Below are 19,560 nucleotides of genomic sequence, written 5' to 3' on the forward strand. Positions count from 1 at the left end.
TAAATCTCGTCATTCATAGAGGAATTAGCAACATAGATTCTTTTCATTTCACAGGCCTGGATGCCTTACGTATCTAACAGCTAATATTATTACTCATCTCTATCAATTGATATGCATATATTCACAACTCTAGAAAGGCATAGACGATTGGCTGTAATCGATAAACACCACATCAATCTCACTGATCATGCGTGATGAATGCATATTTTACCCCATGATAAATCTCAAAAGCAGTCACAGATCTAGTGCACATGTATATCTCTCCATCACTGCCCATGTCCCAAAGCCTTATTCACCTCCGCGACATCCCAGTAAAACGGTCTCAGTTCGACGATCACGCCTCGTTCCAGATCTACCGTGATTGACTGGCAGAAAGGGAAATCCATCTCCTGGCCAGTACTGCGTACCTTGAAGTGGACATTCGATAGGACGACGATGCGGTCTGAATTTGGGCGCTCGAAAATCTCCGGGTTCTGTACGTCAACAACGTCAAAGTAGTCGGCCATGCGCCGCGTCCAGTCCTGCATGCCATCGGGCCCAACGTATACTCCTGCGTACGGCAAAGCAGACGTTTGCTCCATGCGAACGTTCGGGGCTAGCGTGGCTGCGATGCCAGTAAAGTCGCGGTCTTCTGGCGCGGCTGCCATATACTCTCTTTCCGCCTTGTAGAAGGCGTCTAACACTTCTCGAGCTGTGTATTTTAGATTGGATGCCATAATGCTCACTGTTTCGAATATTGGGTTGTTTTCGATGTGTAAGAGCTCTGATAGAGGATTGCGTTGAGAAAGGCGCACGGTGAAGGATAGTGCAACCGTAAATTGAACACAATTTACAGTGCTCTCTCATGTATTAATAAGGGAACTGATTCTGCGGGCTTGAAACTATGAATTAATTTTAAAAAGTGGCCTATATAGGCTTCCTCGGCATTTTCGGATCTGTTCCGGCTCGTATGGCTCGTCGAGGGGTTCGTCTTTTCTTAACCCGCATAAAAGTTCCCCGCGAATTTGTAATCCTTAGGAATCTTTTAAAGCTTGAACTTTTACAAGCATTTTATGCTTCTCACTCTTCCCGGGCATATGTAGCATCACTAGAATGAACCAAGACTGAAATCCTCGATAAAGTTGATGCCACAAACTTGCAAAGTTCCTGGTAATAACTAATTTATCAGTCGGAATACACATGTATTACTTACCTCAGTAAGAACCAGAATACAATCATTTGGGTAAATAATGGCTTCGCAATCGCTTCTTCAACAGTCTCTCGAATCATATAAAACCACTAGCTCCGTCCAAGATTTCCACAGTCTGCGGGAGAAAGTGGTGGTTATCACAGTTAAGTGCAACCTTCTAAACAACTACACATCAAAGCTAATTTGCTTTCAGGGGGTGGAGATGGTATTGGACTCGCTTTAGTCAAGGCTGTCGCAGAGTTTGGCGGCCATGTCGCGGTGATCGGTCAGCGGGAGGTGCCCCATCCACAGTTACATGAGATCCAAGACATACACGAGGAGATAAAAGTGAAATATTTCTGGTGCGTCATTCCTGATGCGAATAATCAAATGCTTTTCTGGCTTTTTTTAACATGAAGACCGTCCCATACAGCGCCGATGTTAGCCAGGAGTCGCTATTAACAAAAGTATTCGACCAAATCTTGGCGGATTTTGGAAGGATTGACGGCGTGTAAGTTTCCATTATCCATATCGTGAGGGCTGCCTTTTGCCATTCTTCTATTATCAGATCACAGTCTACTTGGCAGCACTAAGGTTCTAACAGGATAGCTTGCGCTGGAGTCTGCGTCGAAAAACCATTTGTCGAACATACATGGGAAGACGTGGTCCAACTACAGATGGTAAACGTACGTGTAGATCACCTTCTGTCTCATGAGCCTCCAAATAACAAAGATACAGAGTGTTGGACTTTTCTTCACTGTACAGCTAGCCGTCAAGGCGATGTTACAAAACCGGCCTGGGCAAGATGAGCATACGCCAAAGGGCAGTGTCATTCTCATCGGGAGCATCGCGACGGATATCGGCTGCGAGAGCCAGGGACTAACAGCCTATTCGGCATCCAAGGGAGCAGCCAAGGGTCTACTTCACAGCCTAGCGGTCGAGCTGGCGCCGAAGGGAATTCGAGTCAATATGATCTCCCCGGGCCACACCATTACCGACATGTCAGTCAGTCAATGGAAGACTCGCCCGGAGTTGGAGACTGTCATGAAGAATGCAGTGCCGATGGGACGAATGGCCGAACGCAGAGATCTGAAAGGCGCCGCTGTCTATTTCTTATCAGATGCGTCGCTGTATACGACCGGTAGTAATCTAATTATTAGCGGTGGCATCCATGCTGGAAGGCTCTAATTGAACTGAATTCATTAATAATCGAATAAAATAAAGGTCGTATTGTTAATTCATCAATTATGAGTTATGTCTGCATCCAGCTATTCTGGCAGCAAGTATATAACCATGGAAGAAGCCACTACCTCTTAAGGGTAAGACCTTTTTGGTCTCGTAGTAATCAGTTGACATGCCAGTTGACAGTATATAGGTGCGTATAATTAATATTTCCTCCTCAACTTCGTAGCAAAAACCCTTGACGTATTCCCCCAGCGGAATCTCCCACTCCAGCACGGAATCCTTCAACAACAGATAAAAACTACGTACTAGCCCACCAACCGTTCCCCGATGAGGTTTTCGACTCCGTAATAATTTAGGGTTAGTGTTATTAGAGTTACCGCTTAACTCTGTGTGTGCATTTCCATTAATACTAGTATCAATCAGTTGGTCACGATCAGAAATAACTAATAACTCCAATGACTCGAAGCAGATTCTAGGGTTCTAAACAGAACGCGGTGAGACTTGACGTCTACTCGCAATGGTGACAGCGAGTCCTGCGATCTTGCAAAAGTTGGCCCACAATAACCGATCGATCCTGGTCCACCCGGGCTTCCGAAGGATCCGAAGAACTGGTTAAGAAAAGCTCGGCGGCGGTTCTAGATTTTCTGTTTTTAGAAATTTTTTAATTAATGGAATGTGGGAGTAATGATGGGTCATCTATGCGAGATACTCATCCTGAATTCCCCAAATTGTGGCGCTGGTGCACCGAAAATCTTGCACAGTATATGCACATAAATGAAACATTAAACCATTGATGTCAACGAATGAGCAATCAATTAGTTAGAGTTTTACGTGCAGTGATTACATCATATTGATAACTTTATTCAGTTGACGTCAAGTGGAGTACGCCTCGAGGTGGAGAAAAAGTTCCCACTTAAGCCATTCTCTATACGGATGATCGATCAATTAAGCCCTACAAGCATAGGGTTTCGTCGGGTGCCCGTAGATTATTGGACGTTATTATTTGGTGCGCTCTGAATGCAGAAGACGAACAGGATTTTAATATGGACATTTGAGGTCATCAAGATGAATGCTGCGATATCGCTCTGCACCGCTGTCAGTTTGGTGGGTAGAATCCACGTAATTCGAAGTAGCTTCTATGGCGAATTATTTGGCTGTGTCGTCTCCGGAAAATATGGGTTTCCGTCATAGACAGAAGATTTCCTGCGTGGTCATAGTGATTGAGATTTAGGTGGATTATTTCTTATAAGACCAAATGGCTAGACTTTTTGTAAACTTTTAGGAGTAGCTTCGTGTTGTATCCAATTTTTACTACAGAGATTAGAAAGGCATAGACTGAACTTTTCAGTATGAAATTCTTCAAATTTTCCCTGCTGGCGTTTCTACCAGCCCTTGTCCTAGGTCAAAACCTTACATCTTTGCTATCGAACACACCCCAATTATCCAGTCTCAATGCCTTACTCTCCAATTATCCCAGCGTGATCAAGACATTCTCAAATCTAACCAATGTCACAATTCTCGCGCCTTCGAACCAGGCGCTCGGCAATTACACTTCCAATTCCAGTACAGCTCTTTCCGTACTGAGCTCTACCAACCAAACCATATCGGATCTCTTGACGTATCATATCTTGCAAGGAAAGTTTTATGCTTCTAACTTCAGCGCCACCCCGAAGTTTCTCCCGACGTACCTAAATGATTCATCATTGTCCAATGTCACTGGTGGCCAGGTTGTGGAAGGAATTGTGCTGAAGAATAAGACTTACATCTTCTCCGGGTTGTTGGCGAATTCGAGTGTTACTCAAGCGGTGAGTTCACTCTCTGCTTTCCTTCAAAAGCCTTAATTAATACTGAAATTACAGAACCTCAACTTCACCGGTGGTGTGGTGCATATAATTGATAAAGTCCTCACCATTCCGGCAAACATCTCTTATTCTGCCGCTGTCACCAACCTCACCTCTGTCGCTGGAGCTTTGAACGCAGGTAACGACACAAACACGGTTGACCAACTCCACAATGTCACTATGTTTGCACCCATAAACTCAGCTTTCCAGGCTATCGGTTCTGCAGTCAGAAATCTTTCTACCAAAGCTCTCAATAACATTCTTGACTATCACATCGTGAACGGCACCATTGCATACTCAACGGACTTATGCAATGGCACTCGCCTGAATGCTCTGAACAACGAGACTCTCAGCATTCGTGTTCAGAACGGGTCTATTTTCGTAAACTCGGCGAAGATAGTCATTCCCGACTTGCTCGTTGCTAATGGAGTTGTGCATATTGTCGATAAGTATGGCCATCTATACCATGTAGTTTTTTCCGCTTGACACTAATAGAGTTATAGCGTGCTCAATCCTAACAATACGTTGGCCACGCCGATCCCAACAGCTTCCTCCCAAAAGGTTGCTTTCCAAAGTGCATCCGCGGCCAGTAGTATCCCATTTACGAGTGGTATCACTGTCACACCAACTGCTTTTGGGACTGGTGCCGGATTTGGTTCTATGGTCACTACTTGTTCACCCAGTCGTCAGGCTAGCTCTAAGCATGCGCCTGCCACAACATCAACTCATTCTACTACGTCTGCAAAGACTACCCATTGATAACACTATGAAGGTTACAACCGCTTTGTTCGACAATGGTTTCCTATAAAGAACAAGCAACAATAGAATACAATCTTAGATCCTAGGTGCACAAACAATTCAACTCGGCATCATGCCAGAGGCCCCAATGCAAGGATTCCAAGGTGTCATATCAACAAAATACTTATTTTCTTTTTTCATTTAATTACATATCAGAAGTTTATCTAATACTAGGTTACGCCAATTAATATATCAATCAATGTATCAAGAGCGGTCAACTTTCACACCAATAGGAGCCAATATTGATGGTTATAGCCATCTTATTGTCGCATAATGCTGTAGCTCCTGACATCATACATTAAATTTTCTAGCCGTAATATATCTGAAATGTTTTCACCCCTTCGTAACTATATCCTCCTGAAAATGGCCAATTATTCGTCTGGAGAAGCTTCCTACAATGAGCTCGAGCTTCGCGGACGCCAAATAACCTCGGCCGGCGCAATGTTAAAACCATACACGCTAGACATACTAGGCTCACCTCGCTGAGAACGCCAGTAGTTGGTTGAATCGAGTAATTCCTGGCATCCTCCAAACAGCCAATGCCATTTGCGAGCAAATTTCTCACTCATCTCCCAGGCGTGAGGGTCCCAAGGCTGGCCCCAGATAATGATCCCGACTTGGCCTTGACCCCCTCCACATTGCCCAACAAGGTCGTTACAAAGCTCTTCCTCGTCATAGAGACCAGAGGCCAATAATAACGTGTCGCGGAATGTAGGAAGCGGGAAAGGGTCTATCCATGGGTGGTGGATAATAGATTTCTGAAGCTGAGTTGGTGCCAGTGAAGGAGGTAGTGACGATGGAGGTTTTAAATCTTGAATATTAGAGCAGGAAAATGTTGATACCATGTCGCTTTTGATATCATCCATCGTGAGACCCAATAATGATATGTTGGTATACATAGCTCGCAATACATTGAATTGGGTTAATGAAAAAAGCATATCAGCCGATGGATCAGCGTCGGTGTGCATGCCGTGATAAACCCCGATGGAGAGTCGGCCTATCAGCTGAAGCATCTCAGCCGCATCGCAGGAACATATGGACAAATTCCTCGATTGAGTGATATCGGATTTGCTACTAGCATCTTGAAATATCTGGGTTGATATTACTGCCGACTGGATGACGTGAGGTCCATTGACAGCGGGCTCATTTGCCTTCTCAACAGGAAGAAGATCATTATCTTTGTCTAAATCAGTTTTTCTGGGCCTCCCTCGCGGACGACGCGCTACCCCGGCTAGAAGTGCCTGCTTGGCTTTTCTCGTTCCTAAGATATGATTTCTCGCGTCAGCTGAACAGATGCAATCGAAATGACGCTACACAATTAAATAGACTGCGGCGTACGAGATGCTCTTTGGCTGAGCCGATTCTGCAACCTTCTCCGTTCAGCTACGTTAGCCTCAGAATACGATTCGCTCATTGCCTCCTGAGTAGCGACTATCTGAGGATCTCTTGAGTTTGTGGTAATTAGATCTAAAAGAGAAATTCTGTTACACGTCAAAGTTTGATCAGGACTGGAAAGTACGCCCGCCTTTCCGGAAAACCTGACCTGATTAGTCTTAGATCTCCCGTCTACACTAAAACATTTGAAAGCATGCAATTACTTTCTAACCCATTTTGCGGGTTAGATCCCAGAATCTAATAATTGCCAATCGATCGGTCCGGATGTCACCGGATATGCTTACTTGAGCCTCTTTAAGTGCTTTCTTGTCCTCTTCAATAAATTTGACTTGGCGCATCACTTCACACTTTATATTCTCCTGTTTCTTGCTCCCCTCCATACCAAACAGAGTGAAAAAAAAAAAAAAAAGGAAATAACAATTGCGAACAGATGCCTTAATCAGAACTTAAAGAGCAAAGAAATACAGAAGCGTCGAGAATGGCCTAAGCTTCAATGTTATGGGACTGAAGTAGGCGATGAGAGTAATATGTTCAAACAGATGGCTTCCGAACTGTGCACACCATAGATCACAAGGTAAATCGCTGGTTCACAAGGGTTTCGCTAAGCTCCCAGAGCCTCTCAGCAGACGCAACTGAAGTTGCGTGCGACTGGACCTCCGCAATTTGACAATCGGACAGGTAGATACCCTCGGCGCCTTGATACATGATATTACAAGGTAAGCTAAAATTACAAAGGAGAACCCAATAAGCGTGACTTACCCTCCAATGCCCCCAATTTAGGGTCCAAGGCGGCCACCAAAGTTGTCGCGGCACCCTCGTCAGTTGTCTTAAAGCCCCCAACCCCAATTGTGCCATTAGGCTTGACGGCATTTTGACTAACGGTGTTGACAATTGTTAAATCTGAAAGGTGACGTATAAGACCAGTAACTATCGCTATTTGACAAAACCCAGTATTAGTATAGGAAAGGAGTCCATGTTATGTTGAAGAATAAAAAGAACGGATAGAAACATACAGCCAGGATGTACAGATACCGCCTGAATGCCTTCCTTCAATAGCCTGCTGCGGACATACAGAGCAAAAAGGATATTTGCTGTTTTGGACTGTCCGTATGCCACGAACTTTTGGTAATGGTCACTGTCAAATACAGGTGCATCAAGACCACGGTTGGTCATCGCCTCAATGCAAGGCTCCTCTTCCTCAGGAATGGGCTTGCCTTCGAAGTTGTAATCATTGAAGCGAACAGGGGAAAATCGGTGACCATTGCTGCTCAGCACAACCAAACGCACGGCGCCTTGGACTGTAGATGCCTTTGCAGCTACACGCATCTTTTCAAGGATGAGATTGGTAAATAGGAAATGACCAATGTGATTAGTTGCAAACTGCAATTCAATATTATCCTCAGAGAGCGTGCGCTTAGGAATAGCCATGACCCCTGCGTTAGCGATCAGCAGGTCAAGCTGAGTAATGGACCTGTTGACCTCGGCAGCAGCATCCCGAACAGATCTTTGCGACGAGAGGTCCAGGATCAAAGGCTGCACGACGACAGAAAGATTTCGCTTTCTGATTTCTCGCGCAACTGCGTCGATATTTTCCTTCGTGCGGGATGCTAGGATGAGCTTGGTTGGGTGTCCGGAAGCAATGGCGTATGCTGTATCTGCCCCAATACTGGTTGGAGAAACACCAGTGATCAGGACTAAAAGCGGTTTTAGCAATTTATTAGCCCACTACATGGCAATGGAGGAAATTACAGACCAGTTTTGCCCTTGATGTATTGGGACAGGGCTTTAGCCACGGTGGATGCAGTCGTGGTGCTGCCAAATGTTGCATTGGAAGTCATTCTCGTGCTATTTAGTGATACCTTGCTCGTACAAGCCCTTGAAGGATGCAATGAATGAGGAAAAAATTCTGTTCCTCGTCAGATCAATAGGCCCTGTGACCGAGAAATTAACATGAAACGGAATATGATAGCCTTTTCGGGGTATTCTTGATATTGTCTTTGTAAGTATGATTGTGGACAGGCAAATAGATATTGATACATTATCCCAGAAGCAATATTGAGATTTAACCTAAGCTTAAATATATATATATATATTTTTCCTCGACAGGGAACAATGGCTGTGCCTCTGTCATAAATTCTATTATCAATTCTATCATCAATTCTGTCATTAATTCTGTCATTAATTCTGTCAGCACGGTGTTTGCATCGACCAATAATAGATAAGCAGTCAATCTCTCCACCATTACGCCGGACATGGCGGGCTTAACCACGTAATTCGGCATTTTACATTCATACATAGTGGCACAGCAATTATTAATATTTCCATATATTGAAAAATATTATATGGTGATTTTATATGACAGAATTGATTTATATGGGGCAGGCTGCTGTGCAGCATTTATAATAGTAGGTAAATCAACTCTGTCTGAGATAAATTGAGCCTCACATATAAATCAGCCCACCATGTCGCTCATTCAAACGTGAGATTTGTCAATATTTTGCTTATTTCCATAATATGTGATTTAATTGGTTAAAAATAATAATCAGTTGCTGCAGGCGGTAGACGGACTTTGGGGATATTAGATACTCTTTCTGAATCACACATTGTCCATGACTTCGATTAGCACAGCCATCGCACCATATCATATGATCATGTATTTCAAGTCTTCTCATCTGTTCAACATTCAACAGACGCCTTGTTTTGATCCGTCGAGAAACCTTCAGATTTTCTACACCGATGGAGCCGCAGTGGCTTACGCTCAGCCTCGCGCTCAGCCTAGGCTAGCTGACTACCCCTCTCGATATACGGATGGATGAATTCGGTCCCCAATTTCTCCTTAATATCTGTCGGAAGAGCACGGCATTAAACTTGAGACAGTACTGAGCAATAACAGAATGGCCGCCTCAACTCTATCGCACAATGACTATACCGTTGTATGGATCTGCGCGTTGCCACTGGAAATGGCCGCCGCAAAAGCAATGCTGGATGAAACTCATGGGAGCCTCTCCCAACGGCCAAGCGATCACAATACCTATACCCTAGGTCGAGCACATGACCATAATGTAGTAATTGCCTGCTTACCATCAGGTATTTATGGGACTATATCGGCAAACTCTGTTTTAGAGCAGATTTTGGGCACGTTTCAATCTCTGAGATTTAGCCTGATGGTTGGTATTGGAGGCGGAGTCCCTACCAAGGCTGATATCCGACTTGGTGATGTGGTGGTGAGTAAGCCGACTGATAAGGGCAGTGGTGTAATACAATATGATTATGGAAAAACACTATCCGATGGATGCTTTCAGTGTACTGCATTTCTTAATAAACCTCCCCAGATCTTATTGACAGCGGTTAGCCAGATAGAAAGTGATCGCATGATGGGGAGACGACAGATCAAGCAGAGGATTTTCGAAGCGCTGGAGAAAAATGAAGAGATGAAAAAAGGCTTCTCCCGCCCTGGCAGTGATCAAATTTTCCACGCAACATATCCCCATCAAGACAGTCTCCGTGATTGTTCAACATGTGATCCAAATGAATTGGTTCCTCGAAAACCGCGAGCGACAGATGAGCCTTTTCTCCATTATGGATTAATCGCCTCTGGAAATCAAGTGATGAAAGATGCACAGACCCGAGATAAGATTGCTGAAGAGTCAAACATCCTCTGCTTTGAGATGGAGGCAGCGGGTCTCATGGACAGGTTCCCGTGCCTAGTTATTCGTGGAATTTGTGACTACTGCGATAGTCACAAGCAGAAACAATGGCAGGGCTACGCTGCTTTGGCAGCAGCAGCCTATGCAAAGCTGTTGCTGTCGAAGGTTCCCATGGATACAGCGGGAAAGGGGAGAGGTGAATTTAGCTCGACGAGTGGGAGAAAGTGGCTAATTGTATACGCTTAGCGACAGTTGCGAAGTATAACGAACATTATCACGTTCCTCATAATCCTTGTAGCTATTTCACTGGTCGCGAGCATATCTTGACGGAAATTGAAGCAGCTTTATTATTATCCGAACCTAGAACCACACAAAGAAGGTTTGTCCTTCACGGTATGGGTGGTTCTGGAAAAACTCAGCTATGCTCGAAATTTGCTGAAATCTATCGAGAGAGGCAAGTAACTTGACCCGAAGATACCGAAAAGAAAACTTTCTGAACGCAGCTAGGTTCTGGGGTGTTTTCTGGCTGAATGCTAGTTCTGTGTCCGCGATCAGAGACTCATTCGTCTACATAGCCCTGAAAGCTGGGTTGAAGCCATGCAAAGTGGACGGGGTCCGGTATCCTTCAAATTCGGTTTCAGGGACACATTTATTTCAAACTTGTGATGAGGAGCCTATGGGGCATTCCTCTAATGATGCTACCGAAATGGCCCTGGAAGCGATGAGCTGGCTTGCCAACCTCTCCGAGAACTGGCTACTAATCATTGACAATGCTGACGATCCGAAAATTGATGTTTGCAAATACTGTCCCTCATCAATATACGGTAATATCTTGATCACAACCAGAAACAGAGATTGTAGACGTATTGCAACAGCAGGGAATCAGGAGATAGCAGAAATGAGCGTAGAAGACGGCATTACATTGCTGTTAAAGGTGGCGGACAAATCGACGTCAGATCGCGAATGCCGTTCCCAGGCACAACACATCGCAGAAAGGCTCGGATACTTGGCTCTCGCATTGGTTTTTGCAGGAGCAGCAATTTCCGAAAAGCAGTGCGAGCTAGGGGAATACCTCGATCTTTATGCCCGAAATTTTCGGCGCTTGATGTCCTCCCGCCTCGCTCAAGGAAATGATGGTTACCAGTTCTCTGTTTACACTACATGGGAGATATCCCGTCAAACCATTGCAGACTCAAAGTACGAAGAATCTGCGCAAGCTCTCGAGATATTGGATATATCTGCTTCTCTGCACTTCCCCGAGATCCCAGAGATGATCTTCAACGGGGCACCACCAAGACGAAAAGCTAAGTCTAGACCGGTTTTTGAGCGAGTTGAATCGTTCTTGTCTTTATTCAATATCTTTCAAATGGGAGGGTGGCACGCGCCGATGATAGAGTCCAAAGAAGGTAACGTTGGTATACGCCAGGCCCTAGCATGCCTCAAAATGTTCCCATTCGATGAAGGCTTGCAACGGGACCTAGGCGGTACGCGTAAAGCACTTGTGTTACTGAATAAACTTTCCCTTATTAATTTTAATGTTGAAACCAAGAGCTTCTCAATGCATCGCCTAGTCCACGAATGGACAAAAGATAACCTCGATGACGAGAATCGCCAATGGAGCCGATGGGCGGCCTGTACCGGCCTCGTGTACGCAGCCACTATGAGTTCAGAAGGTAGACGAGAAGTCGCCACGGGGGACAGCCGAAGATGTCTAGCATCCAATCTTAGTTTTTTTCTAAGCAGTGGACAATCTGAGCTTCCAGTAGATAGGTATCTGAATGCAGCCCAGTCTCGTGTTGCCTCGAGATTGGCGATGATTTTCTCAGCCGATGGCAAGTATGGAGAAGCTGAGGAGCTCTACCGAGAATCCTTAGTCGGGATGGAAAATTCCTTGTCAAAAACCCATCCAGACACCCTCGTTGTCATTGATCGTCTTGCAATTGTACTAGAAAAGCAGTGCCAATACGATGAAGCTGCTGTGATGAACAGGAGAGCAATTGATGGCAGGACGAAGTTACTGGGGGAGCGAAATCCTCTGACTTTGGAGAGTATTAATAATTTGGCGGTCACTTTAGAGGGTCAGGGGGACTACTCAGAAGCCGAAAAGCTTAACCGCATGGTTCTCCAAATGAGGGAGGAGGTGTGCGGAATCGAAATGGAATCCACCATACAGAGTGTGAATAACCTTGCGTCTAACTTAAGACGCCGCTCCAGCTACGCGGAGGCAACAGAGTTGTTTACTCGAGCATATGAATATAGAGAGAGGAACATGGGCGGGTACCATCCAGACACGATGCAAAGTCTTAGTAATCTGGCTCTATCGTTAGACAGCCAGGGTCTATACGACGCTGCCGCAGAGAAGAGCCAAGAGGCTTTGATAAGGCGGACAATTGTACTGGGGAAGTCTCATCCGGATACGTTGATTAATATGAGCCACCTAGCTTTGATATTGCTTAAGCAAGGCGATATCGACAACGCCGAGAAATTGAACCAAGAGGCCTTACGCAGAATTGAAGGGCGACTCGGCCCATCAAATTTGGACACTCTCACAGTAGTAAGCACGCTCGCTGGGATATCGCAGGCGCGCGAGGACTATCAAAATGCCGAAAGACTATACCATCGATCACTCGTTGGGTTTAGGCTCCAACTTCCCCCCAATCATCCTCACATTTTGCGCACTTTGATAAATCTGGCTGTTGTAGTGCGGAGACAAACGCGATATGGTGAGGCAGAGATACTGCTCCGCGAGGCGATGACAGGTTTCAAAGCACAGTTTGGGATGAATCATCAGGACACACTGATTTGTCTAACGAACCTAGCAATCATGCTGGAAAATCAGGGAAAGCTAGCTGAGGCTGAAAGTACGAACAGGGAAGCTTTGTGGGGCTTTGAGCAATTCATGGGTAAAGACCACCCGGATACCTTGCAATGTCTACACAACCTTGCTGGGCTATTGCAGGTACAGGGGAAATATGACGAGGCAGAGGGCGTAAGCCGAAGAGTAGTGGAGGGACGTAAGGCTCGTCTAGGCCCAGATAAGCCAAAGACCCTCCAGAGCATCGCCAAATTGGCACATTTGCTCCATTGTCAACGCCGTTATCCTGAAGCCTCAGAGTTATACGAGAAGGCGTGTGCGGGATTCAAGGCGGCTGGCATTGATAGCAAAGCATCGCGAACGTGCTCCCAACGATTCAGCGCCATGCAAGAGGAGATAAAATCCGTCGAATCGACTTTCGCAGAGGGAGGAATGCACAGTTTGGACAGGATCGGCAAGATTGGCAAAAAGCAGAAAATCGTATCTCAAGGGCAAGAGACGGCACCAAACATGGGAATTAAACGCCGAAGAGCCACATTCGACGCCAGCGTTTTTGAAGATGGCAAGCTAGGTGAGAAACGTCTCAAATTGACCGCAGATACAGGACAGCCCGAATAGCCCTCGCACAAGGGAGCAGATTTGAAGGTTCGACTTTCATAATTTGGCTACTCTTCAATTGAGGTTTATCTCCACGTGGAATATGCCCACTCCCTCGGTTGTTTCTAGTCAATTCACTTGCTGCCCATAAATTCCTTTCAGATCTGCATGATGTGGTGATGATTTGTCAGTATTTCCCACCTTGTATCATCTTCACTTTCGCCGTAACATATCGTGTCAAACTTACCCGGAGGAATCGTGCTTATCGCTATGATTGTCGATGAAACCTTGCTCTTTTTCATCATCTAGACAGTAGAGTTATTGCGGAGTTTGCTATTCTACACTCCTTCAAATTTTTTTTTTTTTCTATCCAGCCTGAAATTATGACATATCGGATTGCTCATCGTGACTTGACCAACACGGCAACAAAGATTTCCGTATATTACCGGTAATACGTGGCGCTGGGCTGATGTGATGACCTGGGTTAGGCTGGCGCCTCATGAGGCTAAAGGCGCATACGATATGTCAACACTGGCTGGTCGACTCTGTAATCCCTGTATTGACGCGCCTGCATCCCGCTGCTGCGCCAACCATCGTTTCCAATGTTTACATCGCTCCCGATTTGGTATATCTTCAAACTCAGGCAGCAAAGCAATGCTTTATATTCCCTCATACTCCTAGTATATAATTAAATATATCACCAATGTGACGAACGCCTCGCTTTGAATCTCAACCAAGCCCCACAATTATTTTCGCCAAGGGGCGCGAGACAGCGTCAATCCCGATGCGCCAGCATGGTTCAGCCGAACATCGTCATCGCGCTGATTCTCATCATCTTAATGGTCATTTTTTCCATCGCGATTGTTGTGGTATGCCGTAATGCTGGATTGAATCGCTATGATACTTTGTACGATGAGGAGAGCATGAGTGGTCCTCCGTCTCATTTACCAGGACCCAAACCCACCACACCTTATGCCACTCATTTTCGACCACACGGTACTGTTGTTGCAGAGCAAAGTTCCCTTCCGCATGGGTTGATTGGACATCCTCCGTCTAAACCATCGAAACCGTCGAAACCTGGATCATACGGCCCACTACAGGATGACCACGGTGAAACGCAGGCTTCTGTTGATAGTAGGGACACATAAGGGACATCCTGGCTTTCATGAAGCTAGCGGCCTCTTCAAAATATTTGATGCTACAATTCTGTTTCACTTATCTTCTAGATGCCACACCCGTTGTTGGAGGCTGGCATGATTATCGTGACCAGTCCATCTTTCTTGGCTTATTTTATTGCGACCTCATCAAAGTGGCAGGAATTTCTCGTTGCATACGACACGCAATACAATCCTTTTCATTATGAAGTTCGCAGGTCCTCGAATTTTAGTCGCCAAAAAAAACTATCTAGAAGGTCTTTTGATGCAGTAGTTGAGAAGAATCGATGAATATTTTCACATTTCCACCTCAAATGTTAGAACGCCAACTGTCATTGACATCTATTTCGCCGGCTGCCAATAATAACACTTTAATGATCGTCTGCGCTTTTTTTACGACAAAGAAACTCACAACCAACTAGTATGGAGCATTAGTCCCTGGCTATACAAGTTTGAAATATCGACTTGCCAAGTTCTGGAGTCTTCAAATTCTATTTGGTATGACATTTGAAAATGCAAGCCAAATACAACATCCATTATATTAATTTCATATGTTGTTCGACGACTTATAATGCTGTATCTAAAGAAATCTCGCTACCTACTAAAAGTCGGTGGTCCTTAGCAGATCTAAGCGAACAGCTCATTCTGAATCTTGTCTTCAACCACCATGGCTCCTTCCAGCCTGATCCAGGCGGCGTCACGAGGTGTCTTTGTATATGAATCAATTTCATACGTCAGTGCTTCGGCCTCTTTCAGACGCCCTAGGCTCCGATATATTAACGCGAGGTTTCCCGAACTAGCTGATGTATAAGGGTGATCAGGGCCTAGGACCTTCCTACTCGTCTCAAGAATCTCTTCCACTAACTTGCCAGCTTCTTCAAACCGCCCCATCTTCTTATATATAAAAGCTAGATTGTCCATATTGACCAATAGAGACGGATGCTCAGATCCTAGGGTTATTTTTCTAGCCTGTAACACTCGCATTGCTAAGTGCTCGGCCTCATCAAATCGTCCTTGTTCTTGGTAGATAAAGGCGAGGTCACTCATGCTCATTAGTGTCAAACTATGTTGATGGCCTAGTGTTGATTCTGCTCTCTCAACCACCTGACTCTGCAACTCTTCAGCTTCTGCGAGCAGACCTTGTTCCTGATATATCGTGGCGAGGTTGTTCATGCTAGTCATTGTAGAAGGGTGCATCAAGCCTAGGACTTTTTGCCTCGTCTTCAATGCCTGCATCTCTAACTTTTCAGCATCTGTAAGTTTTCCTTGTTTCTTCCATATGACCGCTAAATTGCTCATTTTGGTTAATGTGAAGCGGTGATCTGAGCCAAAAATCTTCTGGCTTGTTTCTAATGCTTCTACCTCTAGTACTTCAGCTTCAGCAAATCTTCCTTGATTCTGATATATTGAGACGAGGTTGCTCATGGCGTTCAGTGTGGAAGGGTGCTCCATGCCGAGAACCGTTTTCATCGTGTTTATTACTTTTATATCCAGCGCAAGAGCTTCGGCTAACCGTCCTTGGCCCCTGTAAGCCGACGCCAAATTGCTGATGCTATCTAGCGTAATATGGTGGTCTGGTCCCAGCTGGATATTAGCTTCTTGAATCAAAACCTCAAAGGTTCTCTCGGCCTCCTTGAAATCCTCGTCGGCTAATAGAAATAGACCGTACTTCTCGAGGAATTGTATATTAATCTCAGCTGACTGGCGAAGTCCAGCTAACACAATGACATGTCGTGCATGTGGGAAGTATCGCCTCCATGATTCGAAACTGCCATACTCGTCAATAGTCATGATCTCATTGAGGCGGCTGATAACTTTTGGTATCCAAAAAGCCAGCAATTTCTGGTTCCTCAGCCAATTTTGCATCGCAAGCTGTACTAATCTGTGAACGCTGAGGTGGTCGCCATGGGAATTCCTTTCAACAAAAGAGTATGCCGTGAGTATTCCAATTGTATCGAGTTCCTTTTTCCTCGACCCTACCGGAGGTAGGAGAGAGATGGGGATTGCATCAGGATCAATACAAGAAATGAAAGCCATATAATCTACGGCCAACGGGCTGAGATCTCGAATCTGGTCGAACGAGACCAACCAGGTTGTGGCTACTGCGTTTTTCGTTCCTCGGTATCTCCTTTCATCTTCAAAGTCTTCGCTCAATAATTCGATGACGGCCTCTTTATCATTAAGAAGAGACAAATATTCAGACAGTCGAATATCGTTTTCGTTAATGTAGGCGGCGGCTTGCACTAGCGCAAGAGGAAGAGACCCCAGCTGCTGAATTATTTGTTCCTTTCTGTTTTCGTCCTCTAAAATATTGATTTCCTCTAAAGTATTGATTAGACTTCGGTCCAGAAGCTGCGTTGCTGACGTATCATCCATCGCTTTCACTGGAAAAATATGTGTACCGGCGAACTTAACCGCAACCTTCATGTTTCGTGTTGTTAAGAGAATAGTTCCTTTACTACTTTTAGGCATATAATCAATCAGGGTCTGTGAATCTCTTCTTTGCCCATCATTACCAAACCACATGTCCATATCATCTGCGTTGTCAAGAATAAGCAGCCATGGGCCGCTAGCTTCCTGACTCAAGCGATATTGTACAAGTCGCTTGATGTCGTGCTCCTCCTTTTCTGAATCAGGAATTTGGAGCTCATGGGCAATCATTGTATACGCTTGTTGCAAGGCGTCCACGTTAAATGTAGGTACCCAGAAAACAGATCGTCTATCTTTAATCTGATGGGCAAATTCAAGAGCTATTTGAGTCTTGCCTATCCCTCCAAGGCCACTAAGAGCAAATCTGTGAACATCATTTGTCTCGAGGCAATGATGGAGTTTGTCGAGAATCTCCTGGTGGCCAACAAATGAGGGGTTCCTTGGGAAAGGTACAGCCCAGAGTAGGCCAGATGAATCCGAGTGTGTATTTGATGAGGTAGCAGATTCATGAGGGGCATGATCATGACCTTCATCAAGAAGTTTGTCGTGAGTGGTTTCTTTCCGGTGACTTTTCATATGCCGAATAAGATGGTCCTTTCGAATGTAAGATCTGGTGCAGCCAAGCATACTACATGAATATGTCCGGTTTGTGACTATTGAGCGATGAAGGGCTCTTCGATGCCGATCGAGGTCTGATCTTAGACCAAACCTAGACCCGCACTCATCGCATTCGTAGGGGCGTGTATGTTTTTTTAAATGGCGGCTTAGCTTGTCAGATTAATCATCTACAGTCATGTCAGGTGTAACATACTTGAGATCGCCCGGGCGTGCATACGTTGCTTGACATATGTCACATCGAAATATAGGTACTGGATCGGTCTTTACTACTGTTTCTTGATTTGGTACAGAGCCTTCGGCCATCCTGTAGGTAAACTCCGTGAGCCACGCTTAGGTTCAGCTTGTCAGGGGGTAGTCGTTGAAAAGCCATGAAATTCTGGTGGCGATCATGTCATGTCGGGATGAAATGAGATATACAATGAAATCCAGCCTTAAGCCTGCATGAAATCGAAGGCAAAATCACCTCCGTCGCTGCGGGTGATTCTGTTGCCGCCATCACGTGCCGTGGAATTGATGGTGGTTTTCTATTTCACGTAATTAATTACAAAACTGTGTAACTTCTCAGCCGAATCATAAAAAGGCGGTAAGCTGTGTAGACCAATAGATCTCCACTAAGCTCTCGTACTGCCGATATAGCTTACCCCCACCGTATTTCAATAACACTAAACATACCACCCAACCCGTAATAATAGGGCAGCTTTGCCTAGAATTCCGGAATCAACAATGTAGCGAAACGGATAGCTTTCTACACGCATCTGTGATATTTTCGCTTTCGCATCTATCCTATGAATAAACCGATGGCCTACTGTTTCGAATAATGCTCCGTATAAGGGGACGACATGGGGCTGAGGACGAGGCGCGAGGCTGAAGCTGATTTGCGCCCTACTTCCAGCCGTATAAATGGTGGAGTTCCCCAAGTCTGCCCCCAAGCTTCCCCAAGTCTGCCCCAATATCCAACATTCTTGACAATGACTTCCCACCGACCTCAGAACGAACTGGATGGCCTTCAAGACTATATTGATGCTGAATTGTTAGAAATGGAGAGGCTGTCAAAATTAGAAACTGAAAAAAATGTTTGTTCTCGTCATCTGGTACCCAAAGGCAAGCTTCAAACTAATGCAATCGATAGCCGTCTGACACCAGCCTGGACATGAATCATACTTTGTGCGATACCATTGATCCTATCAATTTCCAAGACCTCATGGTATGGCATTTATTGTTTCATAGGGCCGATATTGACAACTTTATGTCCACAACGAAACTGGCACCAGTCTGACATCACCTTGACAGACTCCTTACCCAGTGTCTGTCAGTCATACCGCTGCCAAGGCTGTTTACAGCGATCTAGGATGGCTTGCAATGAGCACTGGAGATGGCACTGCAAGCGTTTACTTTAATCAATTGTTTCAAGCCAATGTTACAGCAACTAGGAACCCCTTCGAGTGGAACGGAGAGCACGCTACCTTCACTTCACCCTTTGTCGGTCTTGATCATACTCCAGAAAACAACCTAATCAATAACAATCGGCCTACACCATCCAATTCCACAGTTCAACACCACAATCGCCGCAAAGAAAAGGTACACTGCACTCATCAAGGTTGCACAAAGACCTTTGGGCGACCCAATGACCTCCGCCGCCATCTCAAGTTGCATATTAGTGCGCCAGACATTCCATGTACTGCCGAAGGCTGTAAGCGGATGTTTTACCGGATGGACAACCGTCGAGCCCACGAGCGGCGAGTCCACAAAGTCTTTGCTTAGCTCCAATAACGGAGGTGGGGGTTCTTGAAAACCGTCGGGGCGATGTAGATACGTGACCGGTCCTCACGATGTCTTTGCGCCGTTATGTCTTATTTCTGTGTCTTCTATAGATTTACACCTTTCATATAATATACATATATAAATAACGCGT

The 19,560-nt window shown here is 45.2% G+C and overlaps 9 protein-coding genes across 9 annotated transcripts; 5 read left to right on the forward strand and 4 right to left on the reverse strand.

Annotated features, from left to right (window-relative positions):
- Positions 1–266: 266 nt before the first annotated feature.
- BGW36DRAFT_363843 (uncharacterized protein) lies at positions 267–716 on the reverse strand (the record flags this gene model as incomplete). The annotated part of the gene is made up of 1 exon (XM_046214498.1): positions 267–716. One exon carries the CDS (start codon positions 714–716, stop codon positions 267–269), a length of 450 nt encoding a protein of 149 aa, XP_046067604.1.
- Positions 717–1,229: 513 nt separating this feature from the next.
- Positions 1,230–2,356, forward strand: BGW36DRAFT_432063 (uncharacterized protein; the record flags this gene model as incomplete). The annotated part of the gene is made up of 5 exons (XM_046221073.1): positions 1,230–1,302; positions 1,383–1,530; positions 1,602–1,679; positions 1,773–1,854; positions 1,907–2,356. The coding sequence occupies 5 exons, from the start codon at positions 1,230–1,232 to the stop codon at positions 2,354–2,356; spliced, it is 831 nt and encodes a 276-aa protein (XP_046067605.1).
- A 1,346-nt stretch (positions 2,357–3,702) lies between these two features.
- On the forward strand, positions 3,703–4,953 carry BGW36DRAFT_432064 (FAS1 domain-containing protein; the record flags this gene model as incomplete). The annotated part of the gene is made up of 3 exons (XM_046221074.1): positions 3,703–4,158; positions 4,213–4,643; positions 4,698–4,953. The coding sequence occupies 3 exons, from the start codon at positions 3,703–3,705 to the stop codon at positions 4,951–4,953; spliced, it is 1,143 nt and encodes a 380-aa protein (XP_046067606.1).
- Positions 4,954–5,166: 213 nt separating this feature from the next.
- On the reverse strand, positions 5,167–6,455 carry BGW36DRAFT_465243 (uncharacterized protein). Its single transcript, XM_046222288.1, has 2 exons — positions 6,331–6,455; positions 5,167–6,253 (listed from the first exon to the last, which is right to left on the reverse strand). The coding sequence occupies exons 1-2, from the start codon at positions 6,404–6,406 to the stop codon at positions 5,385–5,387; spliced, it is 945 nt and encodes a 314-aa protein (XP_046067607.1). The 5' UTR covers positions 6,407–6,455; the 3' UTR covers positions 5,167–5,384.
- Positions 6,456–7,081: 626 nt separating this feature from the next.
- On the reverse strand, positions 7,082–8,395 carry BGW36DRAFT_388462 (uncharacterized protein). Its single transcript, XM_046217228.1, has 2 exons — positions 8,141–8,395; positions 7,082–8,081 (listed from the first exon to the last, which is right to left on the reverse strand). The coding sequence occupies exons 1-2, from the start codon at positions 8,223–8,225 to the stop codon at positions 7,321–7,323; spliced, it is 846 nt and encodes a 281-aa protein (XP_046067608.1). The 5' UTR covers positions 8,226–8,395; the 3' UTR covers positions 7,082–7,320.
- An 886-nt stretch (positions 8,396–9,281) lies between these two features.
- Positions 9,282–13,467, forward strand: BGW36DRAFT_432067 (uncharacterized protein; the record flags this gene model as incomplete). The annotated part of the gene is made up of 3 exons (XM_046221075.1): positions 9,282–10,230; positions 10,281–10,413; positions 10,485–13,467. The coding sequence occupies 3 exons, from the start codon at positions 9,282–9,284 to the stop codon at positions 13,465–13,467; spliced, it is 4,065 nt and encodes a 1,354-aa protein (XP_046067609.1).
- Positions 13,468–14,240: 773 nt separating this feature from the next.
- Positions 14,241–14,594, forward strand: BGW36DRAFT_432068 (uncharacterized protein; the record flags this gene model as incomplete). The annotated part of the gene is made up of 1 exon (XM_046221076.1): positions 14,241–14,594. The coding sequence occupies one exon, from the start codon at positions 14,241–14,243 to the stop codon at positions 14,592–14,594; it is 354 nt and encodes a 117-aa protein (XP_046067610.1).
- Positions 14,595–14,910: 316 nt separating this feature from the next.
- Positions 14,911–18,085, reverse strand: BGW36DRAFT_53950 (uncharacterized protein). The gene is made up of 2 exons (XM_046222404.1): positions 17,842–18,085; positions 14,911–17,793 (listed from the first exon to the last, which is right to left on the reverse strand). The coding sequence occupies exons 1-2, from the start codon at positions 17,949–17,951 to the stop codon at positions 15,228–15,230; spliced, it is 2,676 nt and encodes an 891-aa protein (XP_046067611.1). The 5' UTR covers positions 17,952–18,085; the 3' UTR covers positions 14,911–15,227.
- A 293-nt stretch (positions 18,086–18,378) lies between these two features.
- BGW36DRAFT_388471 (uncharacterized protein) lies at positions 18,379–19,559 on the forward strand. The gene is made up of 3 exons (XM_046217229.1): positions 18,379–18,721; positions 18,778–18,852; positions 18,939–19,559. Exons 1-3 carry the CDS (start codon positions 18,488–18,490, stop codon positions 19,407–19,409), a joined length of 780 nt encoding a protein of 259 aa, XP_046067612.1. The 5' UTR covers positions 18,379–18,487; the 3' UTR covers positions 19,410–19,559.
- Position 19,560: the final 1 nt, after the last annotated feature.

This window comes from Talaromyces proteolyticus, assembly GCF_021365285.1.
Source record: "Talaromyces proteolyticus strain PMI_201 chromosome Unknown BGW36scaffold_12, whole genome shotgun sequence".
NCBI lineage: Eukaryota > Fungi > Ascomycota > Eurotiomycetes > Eurotiales > Trichocomaceae > Talaromyces > Talaromyces proteolyticus.

Bases quoted from the DNA above. Each gene is read 5' to 3' on its own strand.
- BGW36DRAFT_465243 (XM_046222288.1), bottom strand. From the start codon at position 6,406: ATGAGCGAATCGTATTCTGAGGCTAACGTAGCTGAACGGAGAAGGTTG. The intron at 6,254-6,330 runs GTACGCCGCAGT...ATCATATCTTAG, and splicing joins GCTCAGCCAAAGAGCATCTC to GAACGAGAAAAGCCAAGCAG.
- BGW36DRAFT_388462 (XM_046217228.1), bottom strand. From the start codon at position 8,225: ATGACTTCCAATGCAACATTTGGCAGCACCACGACTGCATCCACCGTG. The intron at 8,082-8,140 runs GTCTGTAATTTC...AACCGCTTTTAG, and splicing joins ATACATCAAGGGCAAAACTG to TCCTGATCACTGGTGTTTCT.
- BGW36DRAFT_53950 (XM_046222404.1), bottom strand. From the start codon at position 17,951: ATGGCCGAAGGCTCTGTACCAAATCAAGAAACAGTAGTAAAGACCGAT. The intron at 17,794-17,841 runs GTATGTTACACC...TGACAAGCTAAG, and splicing joins GCACGCCCGGGCGATCTCAA to CCGCCATTTAAAAAAACATA.
- BGW36DRAFT_388471 (XM_046217229.1), top strand. From the start codon at position 18,488: ATGGGGCTGAGGACGAGGCGCGAGGCTGAAGCTGATTTGCGCCCTACT. The intron at 18,722-18,777 runs GTTTGTTCTCGT...TGCAATCGATAG, and splicing joins AATTAGAAACTGAAAAAAAT to CCGTCTGACACCAGCCTGGA. The intron at 18,853-18,938 runs GTATGGCATTTA...TCACCTTGACAG, and splicing joins TCAATTTCCAAGACCTCATG to ACTCCTTACCCAGTGTCTGT.